We start from the raw sequence: 17,827 nt of genomic DNA on the forward strand, positions 1-17,827 counted from the left end.
ACAAAGTAGAAAAAACCAATTTGTCAAAATGAGAAAGTTGTAGGTGGGGAAGGGAACTCTAAAATCTAATAGCTTTATCAACTTCTCCATGTTTAGAAAACCCATAATTATAGAACTCTAAAATATAACATCTAACTTAGAACTTTCATCAAACAGTTTTCTTGCTTCACTCAGAAACCCATAATTTTTAATGTTTTTTTTCCTCATTGGTGGTAGGTACTGTAAGGAAACTTAGTGACTGAATGAATAGAAACAATTCTCATTAATGAAGTAATGATACAAAAGAGTATATATACAGAAAAGATCAAAACTAATAAAGTAACTAATCTACAAAATAACAATAATTAGTTACAATGAACAACTAACTAACCAAAACAGTTAGTAGCTGTAAAAATTGGCCTAACAGGTACCACATTTTAATGATCTTTTGAATCTTTCTAGGGAATATTATAATGATCAAGTGTCATCAAAGGTGCATACAAAAAGTATCCTAAGCAGTCAACACTTAATGATCCTTTGGCAAATTTATCATGACAGTAGAAAAGCTACAAGTTATACTATTATAATAATTAGTTTTTCAAAATTGATAAATCAAATCAATAAAATTACTCATAAGCAAAGGAGATTACATAGCAAAAAGAGATTGAGGCATAGAGAATGTTTCAACAATTTACGCTAGCAGCAATTTATTGTTTCAACAATTTACTAGTTGCTTCATTAACATAGATATGAATATAGTAGACAATTTTATAGAGAGAGCTACAATTATAATATGAGATTCAGATTCAGATTTTACCCAAAATTGCAGAAAAAAAAAAGATGAGACTTGGATTTCTAGAGAAAATCTAAAATGACAGAGAGAGGCTCAAATTTTACACCTTAAATATGAAATGTTGAAATGAGATAGATAAATGCTTCAATACAAGGGAAAAAAATTGCAGAACAGAGATTGAAAAGAAGATTCCTACATTTTAATAAAAACAAATGACAAAACAGAAGTGCAGGCACATCCTTTGTTGCCTTATTATTTATATTTTTTCTAGTACATTTTTTTAATGAAGTGAACAGTTTTCTCTCTTTAAACCAACAAGAATAACTAAATAATGGATTGGGCAGATAACATCAAAGACAACCTCAGCATGCAGTATAGATGCGAGGATGTTAGCCTTTTATTATAGAGCTTTTACATTGCCTAAGAGGGACAAGTGTAATAAGGAGAGGCCCCACTTACATGTCTAAAGACGTATTGAAAATCCATATACTATTAAAATCAAGACAAGCAATATAAAGACAATGAATAAGATAACACACAATCACTTGAATATAGTACAGTCTTCATAAATCGGATTGATGAAAATGTGATCATTGAAAAAGAAAATACTTTTTTGCCAAGTTAAGAGACGACAAAGCCACTAGAACAATGTCTTCCCATATATGGAAAAAAAAAACATTAAGAAGGCACTATATCAAGGAACTCTTATAAGCACCTTTTTTTAAAGGAACTCTTATATACATCTCACTCACCTGTTTATTAAGGTCATGGAAAGCCTCCAAATGTGATAGTGCATCGACCGCTGCCAAGAGTGCAATCATGCCCTAAAATCATTCCAAAAAAATGTTAATTAAGGGTTTCCTAAACTTCAGAGATGTAATATCACATTTCAACATGGAAAGCAACATGATAAGACTTAAAACTTACTGATATTGGGGAGTCTGCACCAAGGCTTTTGTCACGGAAAAATGAAGCCGAATCCATTGACGCCACAGTCAATATAATAGGCTTACCCTGATCTGAGGAGGAGATATTAAGCGGAGGAAGTGATGACCAAACACTGCCCTTCATAATTATGAGCAATAGTTAAATTCAAAGTAATTTAGGAAGGTCAAAAGAATAAAGATAAGAAGAAATGTGTTGATCTTCTAAATATGTGTTTCAAACACTGAAAGTTGATGGAAGTAAGTTTCAGCATCAAAGATTTGAATCCTACAACGCTCAACTATAGACCAACATACATATTCTTTTGACCTCCCCTGTACAAATAAAATTGAGAAAAAGAATCCCATGAAATCTTCCCCACTCAAAACAATAAATACACACACACACACACACACACACATAAATATTTACATATAATAATATAAAATCTAATAAGAAAGAAAATGAAAACCAAGCCAATGAGAATAAGGACTACATTCTAAAATACAAGTCAGATTTCGAACTCAAAAGAGAGATGAGACACAAATACAAATCGTGAACCACATTTAGAGCTGTTAGACTTCATTATGGATACCAACAAATGCAAAATGAGTTACCTGTATCCCCCTAATGGAAGGCAGGTCTCCTCTTTCAAACAAGATTCTGAATCACGAGTTCCAACTTTCACTGTCTAATCAAAACAAATGTATCACAGATTACTTGAAAACATCATTAAACCAACAACCAAAAAATGTCTGCGAGATCAAGTCAATAAAATGCACTAGAAAGTTAAAAACAAACAAGCTACCTGCAGCACAAGATCAAACTCAGCCACAACAGTGGTATAAGATCTTTGTCTCTTCAAAATTTCTTCAGAAACCTGCATATGAGTGACATCAAAAATTTTATTAACAATAAACTAAAGCTGCCAAAAAAATTTCTTGTGGTTGGGGGGGCAAACATCAACAACAATTAAATACAGTCCATTAATATGAAAATTGAAATAACTAGACTTTTTCTTTTAAAAGTGGTTTCACTTCTTCAGTGGACGGTACAAAATGAAAACCAAATGAAATGACACTTACTACCTCTTGGATGGTCTTTGTACTACTCTCCGAGAGCAAGAATACAGGAAAATCATACTTGTTCCACAATATACCAGATCCCTGAAAATGTGGAAGGAAGTTGTTGGTCCAATATATCAAACAGAATGTTAAAAGATGAAACACGAACAATACATTAGATAAGTTTGGCATTTATAACCAGTAAAAGTAAGGAGTATATAATGTTCTAACTTTTAATATGTGAAACACATTGATACTCACCTAAACAAATGTGACAGGTAGAATTTAAGTTGTTCCATGTTCTTCAAGTAGTATAATAAAGGTAAGAAAAATTATATTTTTACAATATCATATATTTGTATATTGTACCAGTGCTTACCCCAAGAATTTAGTCACTCTCATGATCAGTAGAGATTCACTTGAAAGAAAAAACAAAAAACCCCAACTCCATAACCAGTATTATACACACTATAGCTTAAGGTATGGGATAAGTGAATAGAACATAAACCAATGCTAACAGTTTTTCTTTCAAACTAATAACTTAGAAGTGGCTAAGGATCACACCAATTCCTTAATTAGAAGACCAGTGATCACAAAAGAATAATTTAAAAAATCCCAAATTCGAATTCTTTTTCCTCAATGAAAAAAAATAGCATAAAGTTACAAATCTTATATTTAACTATATGATAACTTGAAAGTACAGATAACATTAAAAAGAAAAAATCAAAGCAAATATATGCAAAAACTACTTTGCTCAAACTATAAACTACCAAAAAGAAACATTTTATATTTGTCAAAAACAAGAGAAGAAGAAACATTTTATTGATCCAATACATATGAAAAGTTTTGTGTAGTCTTGGCAATGCACCACATCTTTTAGAGTGTAAAGTTCTGCTGCCGTTGGACAGAATTGGAGCATATATATATATATATATATATATATATATACACACATATGGATTTCAAAGTAAATACTTTTAGATTCCAATGCTGGCAATGTCAACAAGCACTCAAATCAAATAGCACTAAACTTCCAATCTCACTGCAAAAAGTTCAATTCTAAAGTTTACAACCCTCTAATGTGAGTGTGAGTGTGTATTTTTTAACTTACCATGTGAAGCAATGCAAGATAATTGCAAGATTTACTCTGATGAGGCAAAGATTCGTTGTTGAGCTCAGAACACTACTGTCGACACCAAGCCTATCACTTGCAAGACAGAATGAGAAAGACAGAAAGAAAACGAAGAGTGAATGAGAGTAGAAGAGAGTAAATGCAGGGAGGGACAACAAAAAACAATCAAATACTTTATAAATACATATACACATAAATATATATTTATATATTGATTATATGTAATCTGTATATAAAAAAAATTCACCTCACAGAGATGTTCTTGCTTCCAGCAGGGGAAAACCGTCGTGACTTACGTGAGGGAAAGTGAGATACCAGCGTGATGTACCAGCTTGCTCCATCGACTCAAACAGGGGAGATACCGCCATTATGTGCTCCAGAAGCTCGCGTGAGTCATGAGAGAGAGAGTGCTTTACCGACGTCGTGTGCTCCACCGGCGTCGTGTGCTCTAGTGACTCGCGTGAGTCAGAGATAGACGAGAGGATAAGTGCTTGAGAGAGAGTGAGTGGAGGAGAGTAAGCTTTGCAACTAGGCGTAAGAAAGAGAGGCAGAGAGGCGGCAATGGAAACTTGTTTGGGTATTTTAGGTTTAGGGATTCAATGGAGGCTGAGAGAAATTAGAGAATTTGTGCTTTATTGTTTTCCTTTTTCTTTTCTTCTTATGATAGACCCAGAATTTTTTCTTTTGGCGCCAAACGAAATATAACTAGGCGCCCTCCGTGTTTTTTTTTTAACTATCCATTAATAGCGCTTGTGAATATGTGCTATGTTTTAACGTAATATATACTTAAAATTGTTGTAGTGATCTAGGTGGTTTAAGGCATTTTAGGCATGTTTTGGGTATGAAATTTGATATGATGTTTTATGGGTATTTTTAAATGAGAGTTCAATGTATTACTGCCATCATTATGATGAGAAATCCATGCCATTGTCAGGATAAGCACATCAATACCTAAGACACCACTTGTTACACGGTAAATTATATTTTGGACAAAAGGTAAGTAAAGTACTCAACTGCAACACAAGAATTACATGTTATGTGAAAGAATGCATTATATGAATATTTTGTGAGTAAGTGGTATTAACATACATTGACACTTCATCATAAATTTGTATGCATGGCATAATAGTGATATGGTAAATTATTATATGATATAAGACCATGCATGATATTATGATGATTAATTATATGATGCCTTTGCAAGTTTTGTGCAACATAAAAGAAAGTTGTAATAAGAAGTTTAAGTTCAATGCCACTGTTTTGAAAAGGCAAATGAAAGTGTTAATAAGTGTAAACGGAGGCCTATAGTAGGCTTATAGTGGCTGCCCAATAATTTGGGCTAGGTTTTAGTGAACCAATTATATTGTTTGCCATGTTTCCGTTTTATTTCTCCTCCATATGAGTTATTGTTATATGTATTGACACCACAGTGTGTGGCCGCCTTAACTCTTGAGCCCGACGGGGCAACGATGGAATAAGGTTTTTAATGTGCCCTACTGTGGTGATGGCTAGCCGGAGGAGAACCCATGGGATTTTATATTGTATGTGTAACAAGCCCTGCAGGCATTGACTAATTCAAACAGTGTGCACAATATTAAGGGGCCCAAAACTTAAAAAGAAGTTGTGTATGTCCATTGATATTGGGTAATCATTAGCATTGCATGCATTAATTTGCTTACTGAGCTTTAGGCTCACAGTTGTCTTGTGTTGCAGGTAGAGAAAGAAATGTGTGAATGACATGAGGAGAACTGAAGCATGGTCCTGACCCTGATTTGTACATATGAACATATTGACCTTTTGTGGGTTATTTCAGTTATCAATGAGATGTTTGTAATAAAGTGTGAAGTTATGTTTTGAAAATAAATTGGGTTATTTAATACTTATGTATAATATGTTTGAGACACACTTTATGTTTAATGTAAATAATGTGAAATAAGTTTTCAAGTTAAAAAAAAAAAAAAATGTCCAGACTTCCGCAGTAATAAATTATGATATAGTTTTAAAACGTAACACCTCAAATATGGTTTTAACTAAAATAAGTGAGGGTGTTACAAGTTGGTATCAGAGCGCTATGGTTAAAATGTTCTTGTAGATCGTTCATATGTACACATTGAGGAAAGGATAATGCTCAGTTCACCTGTAAGTTTTATGTGTGCATTTATTATGTGCTTGTTGCATGCCTCATGTGCATTATTGGCTAAATGACATAAGCTATGGACATTTTGTCTTAAAAGATATATAATAACACAGATGGATCGTGAACATGGAATAGGGGCTACTGAAGGCTCTTGCAGTAATAAATATGAACAAGAAATGGCTCAACTTCGAGCGGTAGTGAATAGACAGGCTGAACAAATTGAGAAGTTGTTAGCAGAACAACGACAAAGGCAAGCACCAACACCACCTACTGAAACTCCAACACCTCCACAAGCTCCACCTGTAGTGCACCCCATGGAACCACTATATGAACGGTTCCGAAAACAACGCCCACCAGTATTTGAAGGTAGCACTGACCCACTTGACGCACAAGACTGGAAGAGTTCTTTAGAAGACATCTTTGAGTTCATGCAACTAAGTGACAGGGAAAAAGTTTCTTGTGCTGCACATACACTTAAAAAGGATGCTAAGATCTGGTGGGAAGTGGTTAAGCAGACTAGAGAAGTGAATCAGATGACTTGGGCAGAATTTGAACTGGTCTTCAACGAAAAGTTTTATAATGAAGCTGTGTTGACTGCTAAAGTAAGTGAGTTCACTAGATTACAACAAGGTGATAAGTATATTTTTGTATAAAGTTTACCTTTCTACTTATCAGATTTTGTGTTCATAAGTAGTGTGTTTGGGGATAGTTAGAATCGTTTTTTTTTATTTGTTTCATTTAATCTAAATCATTATTTTTAAAGATAATTGTATATTTTTGATGATTTTTGGTTGAATGATGATTTTGTAGGATTCTAACCATTGGAGTAAAGTGTTAAAGAGAAGAAAAATCGAGAAAAGAACAAGAGTACGAGAAATCTGAGAGCTTGCCGCTACAGGGAAAAGTCCCTGCCGCTACGAGGCAAGTCAGACAGGTTCTTGCCGCTACAGGGAAAAGTCCCTGCCGCTACAAGAGAAACAGAGAGTCTCGTGCCGCGGCAAGGAAAGTTGCATACCGCGGCACGCAAAGCCTATATCGCATATCTGAAGCCTCGTGCCGCGGCAAGGAAATATGGCTGCCGCGGCACGTGTTAAAATTCAAATTCAAATTCGATTTTTCTTAATTTTTGGACGGGAAATAAAAGGGGGATTAGGTCATATTCGTAAATGAAGTTTTAGATACACGATTTTAGAGAGAGGAACACAGAGAGAGCGGAGGAGAAGAAGGAGGATCGCATTCAACTTTTTCAATAGTTTTCTTCTTCTCTAAACTTTTCTATTCTTTGATTCTGGTTATGTTTTTCATCATGATTGTTGGCTAAGTTTCTTTTAGGTTAAGGGTTATTCAAAACCCAGACATGAATGTTTGATTTGAGATGTGAATATTGTTCTTGATTTCCATAATGTTAAATTGCTTCTATTCTTCTATGCCTATTGTATGAAATATTGTGATTCCTTGTTAGGGTGTACAACTAATTAGGGCTTGCATTATTTTACTGTCATCTTAGAATTTCTATTCACCTAATAGTTTAGGATTCTAAGTGTTTGTGATAAATTGCAATTGATGATGTGGTCAAAAGCATTGTTGATTGTGATGAAGAATAGAACCTAGGTTAAATGAATTAAATGCTTCATTGATTTATTGCCTAGATTAACCTATCTCCACTGTTGTTAATGCTTTTCCTAAATTGAATGAATCGTATGCTTAATAGGTTTGTTGTTTGGTAAAAAGAATTGATTATTGAGCGCTTAGCCGTAATTGATTGTGATAGGGAGATTGGGATAATTGACTGCTTAAGCGTTATCTACAGGGTTAATAGTTTAATTGGGAATCGGAATAATATTCATTATTGATATTCATGCATGATTTTCTGAGGTGGAGAATAATTCTTAACCATCTTTGAAATCGTTGTTAATCTCTTCTTGCTATCAATTGTTTTCTTAATTCTTGCTTTTACTTTTACTTTCCAAAACCCCCCTTTCCAATTTAACTTTGTTAAGCTTTTGTGAATAATAAACTGAATATAGTTCCCTTGGGTTCGACCTCTATTTGTCGTTATACTAAATAATTGGTTTGAGAGTAAATAAAATATTTGTTAAATTTGGTACGCAATACGACACGCATCACAAGGGAATCTTTCAGTGGCCGAGTACGCAATATGGAGTTGTGGGAAATAAAGCTCGCCCCGAAGGGTCGATCGCCGAAGGCTATGTTGCAGATGAGGCTTTGACCTTTTGTTCAATGTATTTCAAAGGCATTGAAACAAGATTTAACCGTCTTGATCGAAATGAAGATGCAACTTATATCCCACGAAATCTTGCAGTTTTCCAATCTCAATGTCGTCCACTCACAAAGGGAACTTTGAAGACTCTCGATCATAATACTCCTGAAATAGCTGAGTGGTTCATACTTGAGAATTCTTCTGAAATTGAGCCTTATTTAGAGTAAGTTTATTCTCTTATAAATTAGAACATGTGTGGTTATTATCATTTTTTTGTTATCAAGAATCGTAACACTATTATAATTAACAACGAACACCTACAAGAGATTAAACAAAAATACCCAGATGGTGATCATGTTCGTTTGCATAGGAAAAAATTTCGTTCGTGGTTTCATAAAAAGGTAGCTTTGAACTTTTTGAATAGTGATTTTATTAATGATATATTTTGTGAATCTAATATCATTCTATGTATTTAGATATATGACTTGCACAAGCTTGGGTCTTTGGAAAATGGTGATGAACTGTTAGCTTTAGCATCTGGGTCAGATCATTTTTCAACCTTTTACCAAGGTTGTATGGTCAATGGTGTTCGATTTATTGCACACGATCGAGACAAAAAGCGCACCACACAGAATAGTGGAGTGTCTGTTGCCGGAACATAAGGTTTTAATTATTACGGCACGCTTGAAGAAGTAGTAATACTTTCTTTCACTGGTGCATATTTAGTGGCATTATTTCGGTGCAAATGGTTTAATAAAAATCCAAGAATGAAGAAAACAGTCATTGAAAATAATATCACCAGTATAAACGTCAATGGTGAATGGTACAAAGATAAGTCGTACATGCTTGCTACTCAAGCTAAGCAAGTTTTCTATCTCGATGATTTACTTAGAGGTCGTGATTGAAAAGTTGTAGAAGATGTGAATCATCAACAGATTTGGGACATTAAGGACAATTCTGATGATGTTAATGATGTTATTGATGTTGTACATGAAACAAGTTCATCAAATTTTGTGTTGATTGTGGACCTCGGAGAGTTGATTATGCAATCTGATCAACCTGCTGCATATGTTGGAGCTGATGAAGACGGTGACGACGAAACTGATATGTCAGAACATGAGGACGTTGCAGATGCAGAAGATGAATTGGTTGTGGAGCTTTGTGAAGATGAAAATGTGTCTCCAATTACTGATGGAAATGATAGTGATTACTCTGTTTAGTTTTTTCTATTTGTGTGATAGAACTATGTATTTAAATATAATGAAGTTTTTTTTTGTAATTATAATATAAGATATTTGAGCTTTGTGAAGATGAAAATGTATCTCCGAGTACTGATGGAAATGATAGTGATTATTCTGTTTAGTTTTTTCTATTTGTGTAACAGAACTATATATTTAAATATAATAAAGTTTTATTTTGTAATTATTATTATTATGAATTCAATGTAATATACTTCTATTTTAATGCTAATTACTAACTAATAAATTTTAAACTGAAGTATAATGTCAGCTGATATAGCTACTTATCACGGCGGAGATGGTGGGGGTCAAGACCCGCCTGATCCTTCTAGGGTACCAACATCTTGCGAGTCAGGTTAAATATTGCATATCAAAATTATTTTTAGAAATTATATTGTTAGATAAATATAACATCAATACTAATACTGATTATTGTTAATAAATTTTAAAGCCCCACTCGAGAAGAAAAGGTCGTGGCCCTGCTAGTAATAATGTTCTTGAAGAACGAAGGAAAAAAGCTGGGAAACCATTGGATCTAGAGCTTGATCCTGTGACCAACAAAGTGGTTGGGCAGGAGGATCAAGCTTGTATTCGCATGTTGGGCACTCTAGTTTCCATTTTGTGTCCGGGGTATTATTTGGATTTTGCTGATGTACCTCAACAGTTTAAGGATCAAGTGCTTGATCGTATGAGGGTAAAAAAATTACAATCTTGTACTTTTCATTATTTAATTCCATTATTTACTAGTTATCTAATATTTTTTTTCTTAATGCAGTATTACTATAATATAGACGATCATCCACAATGTGAGTCAGTTTTGGCAACTCTCAACAAGGAGATGGGGGAAAGATATCGCGAGAGAAAGAACTATAGACATAGACACTTCAAAAATCATTATGCTGGACCAGACGATTTGGAGAATGTCCTCTCTAAGCCACCTGACCAATGCACTAAGGAGGCTTGGCAGCTTATTTGTGAAATGTTCTTGTGCGAAAGATTTTTGGCTCGTTCTGCTAAAAATCAAGCAAACAGAAGACAAATGAAGTATGTAACAACACAAGGCACAAAGTCGTTGGCAGCTAAGCTTCACCAATATGTAAGTGAAGATGTTAATTTAATTTTATAAAATAACACATTCTGAAACATTTTTTTTGCATTTGTATAGGAGAACCCGGATGCGCATGTTGTTGATACTTGGAGGGATGCTCATATGAGAAAATCGACAAAATCTTTTGTCAATGAGGCAGATCAACAAGATTATGTAAATGAATAGTATTGTTTTCTTGTTTCTAATGTTTATAATTTTTGTTTATAATGTTATCTTTATACAGGAAAAAATGGCGGCTGAGGTTGAGAGGTCACAGCATGAGAGGCAAAGTCAACAGCAGAGTGAGGCATCTCTAAATGTATCTGGTGTTGATTCGTCCCCGGTCGATCAATACGAGATACTAAGTAAAGTACTCGGGGAGAGATCTGACTACCAAAGAGGAGTGGGTTATAAGGCCAAAAGGGAAGGCAAAAAATACATCATCTAGCTCTACAGATCAAAGTCAGTCTCAAGCAAATACTGTTGCTTCGCCTAATGAAGATATGAGAGTTATGGCTTTGCTGACGAAGGCAATTCGTGAGACGTTTGAGACTTCGACAACTGTGCATCCCAGTAAACTGTATGACCCAATGTATGACAGTTTTCTGCAGAGGCATTTGCCACCACAATCCGAAGGTGGTTCGTCTTCTCAGAGTAACACTACCAATCCTGACCTTCATACACCGCCACAACAGCAGCACCAGCCTCCTTCATAGCAGCAGTATCAGCCTCTTTCACAGCAGCAGTTCCAGCCTCCTTCACAGTATCCGCCACATCAGCTGTACCAGCCTCACCCAATGTATCCGCCACATGTGTCATTACAACAACCTCCTCAGTATCAAAACCAATACACTTTTGGACCCTCTTCCCAGTCTCCTCCACAATATTTTAGTTTTACCAATTTTCCAGGAGGATCGATGCAGCCTCCGCCACCTAATGTTAGATATTGGGAGGTTGGAGGCGGGTCGCAGCCACAGCCTCGAGATCTGTTTGGGGACCTCACGCTCGGACGATCATCACAACCACCTTATATTCCTTCACCGCCACAGCCACGGCCGTCACCCTCACCGCCACAACCACTGTCACAGCCGTCGTCCTCACAGCCAAACCAAAATGTTGAAGATGAGGACAATTTTAATATTAATCTTAATGACTTTCTTTAGTTACTAGTTTATATATTTGGACTTAATTAATACTTTATTTATTTTTAATGACTATAGTGATATTTACTAGGTTGATAAATATTAAAACTATTTATATTAATTTTAATGTTAGTTATGTTTAAATTAATTAAATGTTTATTTTTGTTAAATTATATTATAAATTATTTTTAAAAATAATTAAATTTAATAAATATTAATTTATTTAAAATTTAATTTTAAAAAAATTATAAAAACAATATTAGCGGCGGATCCCGCGGCTAATAATAATGCCTCGGACATAGGTATTAGCGGCGGGTTCCGCCGCTACTGTCCACCACTAATAATTGATTATTAGCGGCGGGGGTGTCAGTCCGCCGCTAATAATCATTATTAGCGACAACTTTTTAGGCGCGGCGTATTAGCGGCGGAGGCCCGCCGCTAATGGGTATTAGCGGCGGATATCGACATTATTAGCGGCGGAGTCCCCTGCCGCTAATACTGGAATTTCTTGTAGTGTTCTAACTTGACACGACATTCTCTCATACCTTCTGGAATGCATAGCAACGTGGGACATAATTTGAGAAGTCTTTATCCCGGCTGAGTTCATCAAACGAACTTGTGAAAGTAAATCATCAGATTCCACCCGGTTCGACTTGAGGAACTGCAACTCTGGGATAGACACCAAATCATGATTATGTTCGTGGCTAAACTCTTTAGCCAGCCAGAAGTTGTTATCTTTCATATGAACTACCCTTAGAGCTTCTTGACAACCCACTCTTGTTATTGCTCTAGGTCGTTTCTTGTGATCTAGCATGTTTATATATTGCTCTTGTCTAAAACCTTCTCTTTGACAAACCCAACGTCTCATGGAGATGGCCTTATTTCTTCTTTTAACACCGTCAGATCGTTTTCCAAAACCCATCTATTTGGCATAAATTTCGTAAAATGACTTCAACTTCTCTATAAAATCTAGATACTTCCCAATAGCGTTACTTGTTTCTAAATCCTTAACATTTTTCGTAATGTGTAGTTAGTCAATAATTGAAGCCCACTCTAGATTAGAAGTTATATCTACGTCTACCACCTATAATGGAAGTTAAATTAAATGTTTGTCATAGTATCTTGTACTTTTAAAAACAGTGGTTATGTGTTTTATTTTTCCTACTTTTTGTTTGATAGATTAATTCACTCATTCTTTCTCCAATTATTTAAAATTTCAAATATTTGAGTTTTTTTTTCTTATTATAGAAAAATATTGACACTGGTTTTCATCTATCTTCTAAAACCCATCCATTTGGCATCTAATTTTCAAGAGAAAAAAGTTGATACTGATAAAATTTTACTCATTTCCATTTATATTTTAAAAACTAAAAGTCAACATCATTACTAGATTTTTTCTAAGAAATTATATTATTTATGAACTTTATAATTTCACAAGCCTTTAAGTTAGGCCTTTGCTTGAAGGATTGTTTAACCGTGGGCCAAACTGGATCCATCTAATTGTATTCATGGCATTGATTTAGAAAACACAACATATTTTATCTCATATGATTTTCCTAATGTGCTTACATAATAACGTGTACTCATGTAATTAGTTTAATATAATGTTCAAAAACAAAAGTTTTTAGGCCGTAAATAAACAATAAAATGAGTTTTTTTTTTCCAACGTGTGAATTTTCTGAGCTTTGAATGAAATAAAAAGAGGAAGATAGCAATTTTGTAAAATAGAATTGAAAGAGGCAACCGGTTCTCTCTTGCCATCAATTTCACCTATGACAATTGCCATACCCCTACTCACTAGACTGTACTTCACTGACAATTGAGCAAAAAAATTCGCAGCACACTCCTCCACCGTTGAGTCAAGGGATGTCACAGATTAAACCACGTGTGAGTACCAAAAGCTTCAGATGGTTCACTTTGTATTCAACGACTAAGATCATCAAACTGTTTGGCATCCGTCTCCGTATCAAGCGGGACTAAATCGGGGTCATATATATATATATATATATACACTAGGTAAAAGCAACTTGCAATGCACGTTTGTTTAGTTTTAAAGTTGTAAACATTGTATATAATTTTAATAAAAATTAGTTCACTATCTTTTTAAAAATATATATATTTTTATAATCGAATGAATTATAGTTCTATATTATATATAAATATTTATATTAATAATAATCTTTACATATATGACATCTAAACATAACGTTGACATAGATATATATTTACATAATTACATGACATATATATAAAATATAATAATATTTAAAAAGAAATTAATAATAGAAATAAAATAAGAATAGAAAAAGTCATAGGGTAGACAGTAATATATATTCATCAACTATTTTTATATTCTAATATATCTCACAATGTCCTTTGGTGAATTTGATGAAGAAAAAAAGCATCAATCACTTGATAAAAACAAACTATCACACAAATTTATAAGATAAAAAAATAATATGCATGTCTTTATTATTTTTAAATAAATATGATTTAATTATTTAAATTATCATAAAATATCTTATATTAATTTATTTATTTATTTATTTATTTTTGTTTAAGTTTATGTTTGTTCTAGTTTTTGAATTTGGCAGTGACAACAAATTATTATATATTATATATTTAATATAATATTAAGTTTTGATTAAATTTTACTTAAGTTATAAAATATATGATTTTATTATTTTTAAATAATTATCATTGTAAAATATCTCTAAAATATCTTATTTTAATTTATTTAAGTTTAAGTCATGTTTACAATCTACTGTTAAATATAATAATATTCTATTAAGTATAAGAATATTCTGTTAAAGTTAACTGGAAAAAATTAAAAAACCTTTAAAACCAAAAATTTACTTTATCTACACACTTTTTATATAGAATAGATATATATATTAGCATCAGCTATGATTTTCTTTCCGCAATATCTAACTTATCTTCTTGGGAAACTCGGTTCTTAAACTCATTCTACAAAATTTTATAAGATCGGATCATCATCTAATATAGATATGCTTTGAGGTTTCAATTTGTAAGCCACGAATTCAATTATGAAGTTGTTTGATATGGATGAGTCCTAGGGGCCATGGAGAACATGCTTAATAAGAAGATGATCAAGTACGAATTATGTCTTCCATCTTTATATAAATGTCACTCGTTTCCAAAATTTGGTTGACTTCTAATTGTTTGTGAATTTATGTTCATCAAAGAAAATCTATGACTTTATTATGGACTATTGTTATAGTGTGGATAATCTTTCTATATTTATCAGGTATTTCTGTAAATGATAGCATAGCATAGAATTATCAGATCATGGAACTTCTAGTCATCTCAGAAATTACCAGACATGTGGCTCATATATAGATGCTCTACACCACTTTTAACATGGAATCAACTATACCTTCTTCTACCCTTGTGTTGTGCTTTTTCTTGATTATGTATGTGTATCGATTCGTATTTGAATTGCAGTTTGGTTTGTTGGTCCTCTTATTTGTGTAAAATGAAAGACATATCCTCCTAAATTTACTTTTTGGAGTTTGGAAATGTTATTAAAGTTTATTAATATGATAATCATATAATTATTTTTATTTTATTGATACCATAATCATATAATTATTTTTGTTGCTTAATAATGTTTTCTGTCAGATTTATTATTATAAAATTATCATGTGCTAATAAATAAATATTGTACTTCTGTAGCTAGTGAGGTTACTTCTATTTTTAGCATCTCTTTTTCCAAGCAAATTTATTCATTTTTCTCCAAGCTTAAAATGGCGTACATTTGTTGTCAAGTACTACTTTTATTAAGCATCTATTCAATATAGAACTAGTCTATTCAATATGGAAATAGTTTTATTAAGCATCTATTCAGCATCTACCCTCATATTTTGTAAATAATTAATACAACCAACTTATTTTAAATAAATATAAAATAAAATTTCAAAAAAGTTTTATTTTGTTATTTAGAATTGCGAAATGTATATATAAACATAATTTATTATTTAATTTAATTTGTAGCGCATGTGGGATGATGAAAAAAGGTGGAATATGAACTTATGACCACCACAACAGAAGCATTGTAAGTATTAAGTATTACAGAACTTGAACATTGTTGAATTTTATGAAAGCCATTTATAGTTTTTATTTTCTCTAGGATGGATAACTCTATTATTCTGCTCTGCTCCATTTCAATGTGTTAACAGAAAGAGAGGGGAGGGGAGGAGATGATAATGATTTTCAATTATAAATTGGTTGATGTGTAATTTTTGGAACTTTGGATGTAACAAAAATAAATCATTCAAATACAAAATTAATTATATATCTTTATATCTCTTCTATATAATAAATGTGTAGATAACGGAAATTCTTAGTTTTAACGATTTTTTATTTTTTTTCATGAACTTTAACGGAATATTATTATATTTAACAGAATATTCTTATATTTAACGGTAGTTTGTAAACACTTAAACTTAAATAAAATAAAATAAATAATTAAAAAAATTAAAATATGATATTTTTGAGATATTTTACAATGATAATTATTTTAAAATAATAAAAAATTAAAATATGATATGTTTTAGATATTTTACAATGATAATTATTTTAAAATAATAAACAATTAAACAAATTAAAATATGATATTTTTGAGATATTTTACAATGATAATTATTTAAAAATAATACAATCATATGTTTTATAACTTAAATAAAATTTAATTAAACTTAAACTCACTTATTAGAATAATATCATATTAAACATATAATATAATCTACTGTGAATTAGCAACAAACTATTTTTCTTAAAAAAAAACTTAAACTTAAAATCCACGTATAATATTTAATATTACATTAAACATATAATATATAATCTCTTATTATCACTCCTAAATTCAAAAACTAGAACAAACATAAACTTAAACAAAAATAAATAAATTATTTAATTAAAATATGATATTTATTTGAAATTTATATGACATTAATATAAATTTAATAAAAATAATTAATAAATTCTATAAATAAAACTAAGCAAACGTATATATTGCACATTGCTTGTATCTAGTATATTTATATATATGATTGACATAAATCTAATTCGCGTTTGTTTGATTTTTGGTTAAGTTATTATAAAGAACGACTACAACGCATCTCTTTTTTTTTTGCAACACTGATGCATCTTTTTTCTATTTTTGGCACCTGGATATATATAATTCCAAATTTTTTTATATGATGGTGTACATTGTAGGTATTTAGAATATCCTGTAAATTTTCAAAAAATTCTGAATAGTTTACGAAGCCGAAAGCAGGGTTCAAACTGTCAAATTTTACGCACATACACAAAAAAACAAGTACGCGTGCAACAGACAATCTAGACCTTGTTTTCGATACCATAATTTATTCAGAATTTCTTAAAAATTTGCAAGATATTCTAGATACCTATAATGTAAACCGTTATATAAAAAATTTAGGATTATATCTATACAGGTGCCGAAAATATAAAAAATGATGCACCGGTGTTGCAAAAAAAAAGTGATGCGTTGTAGTCGCTCCCAATAATAATAATAATTTAATATCTAGCCAAATACATGAAAATTAAGTGGATTATAGAGAGTTGTGTTATAAGAATTTACAAGCAAATGTGTTTTCGGCAGGTTGGGCTTCAAATCCTCCCAAGCTCATATTTATATGTAATATATAATGTTATATATTATTCTTTTTGTGGTGGTCCTCCAAATATGTGCTAAATGATGTTCAGTCAACAGATAAGAGCAAAGACGAAATAAACAGTAACTTGAAGTCCCCCTCTACTAGTGAACAGTATTGGACGTAGAGAGTAATATTGTGAAATTAGAGTTCAACATATCATGTTTTTTATATTGAATTGTAATGTATCTGATGTAATATATAATGTTAAAAAAAGTTTTTGGTTGTATTATTATTGCCTACTTGTCTATTTTAAAACTTTCAGCTCTTTTTTATTTATGTTGATTTTAATTTATTATTGAAAAATTTGTGCAACATGCATGTTGTCCCTTTAAATTTGTAACTACTAACTAGTGGGCACATGATATATAATTTCTTAAAGCCTTGTACGAGAATTTATATATAAATATATAT

At 32.0% G+C, this 17,827-nt stretch overlaps 1 protein-coding gene across 1 annotated transcript; it reads right to left on the reverse strand.

The window, feature by feature from the left end:
• Nucleotides 1-12,165: 12,165 nt before the first annotated feature.
• Nucleotides 12,166-12,639, reverse strand: LOC133825670 (protein FAR1-RELATED SEQUENCE 5-like). The gene has a single exon (XM_062258584.1). It carries the CDS (start codon nucleotides 12,637-12,639, stop codon nucleotides 12,166-12,168), a length of 474 nt encoding a protein of 157 aa, XP_062114568.1.
• Nucleotides 12,640-17,827: the final 5,188 nt, after the last annotated feature.

This window comes from Humulus lupulus, chromosome 3, assembly GCF_963169125.1.
Source record: "Humulus lupulus chromosome 3, drHumLupu1.1, whole genome shotgun sequence".
Classification (NCBI taxonomy): Eukaryota; Viridiplantae; Streptophyta; class Magnoliopsida; order Rosales; family Cannabaceae; genus Humulus; species Humulus lupulus.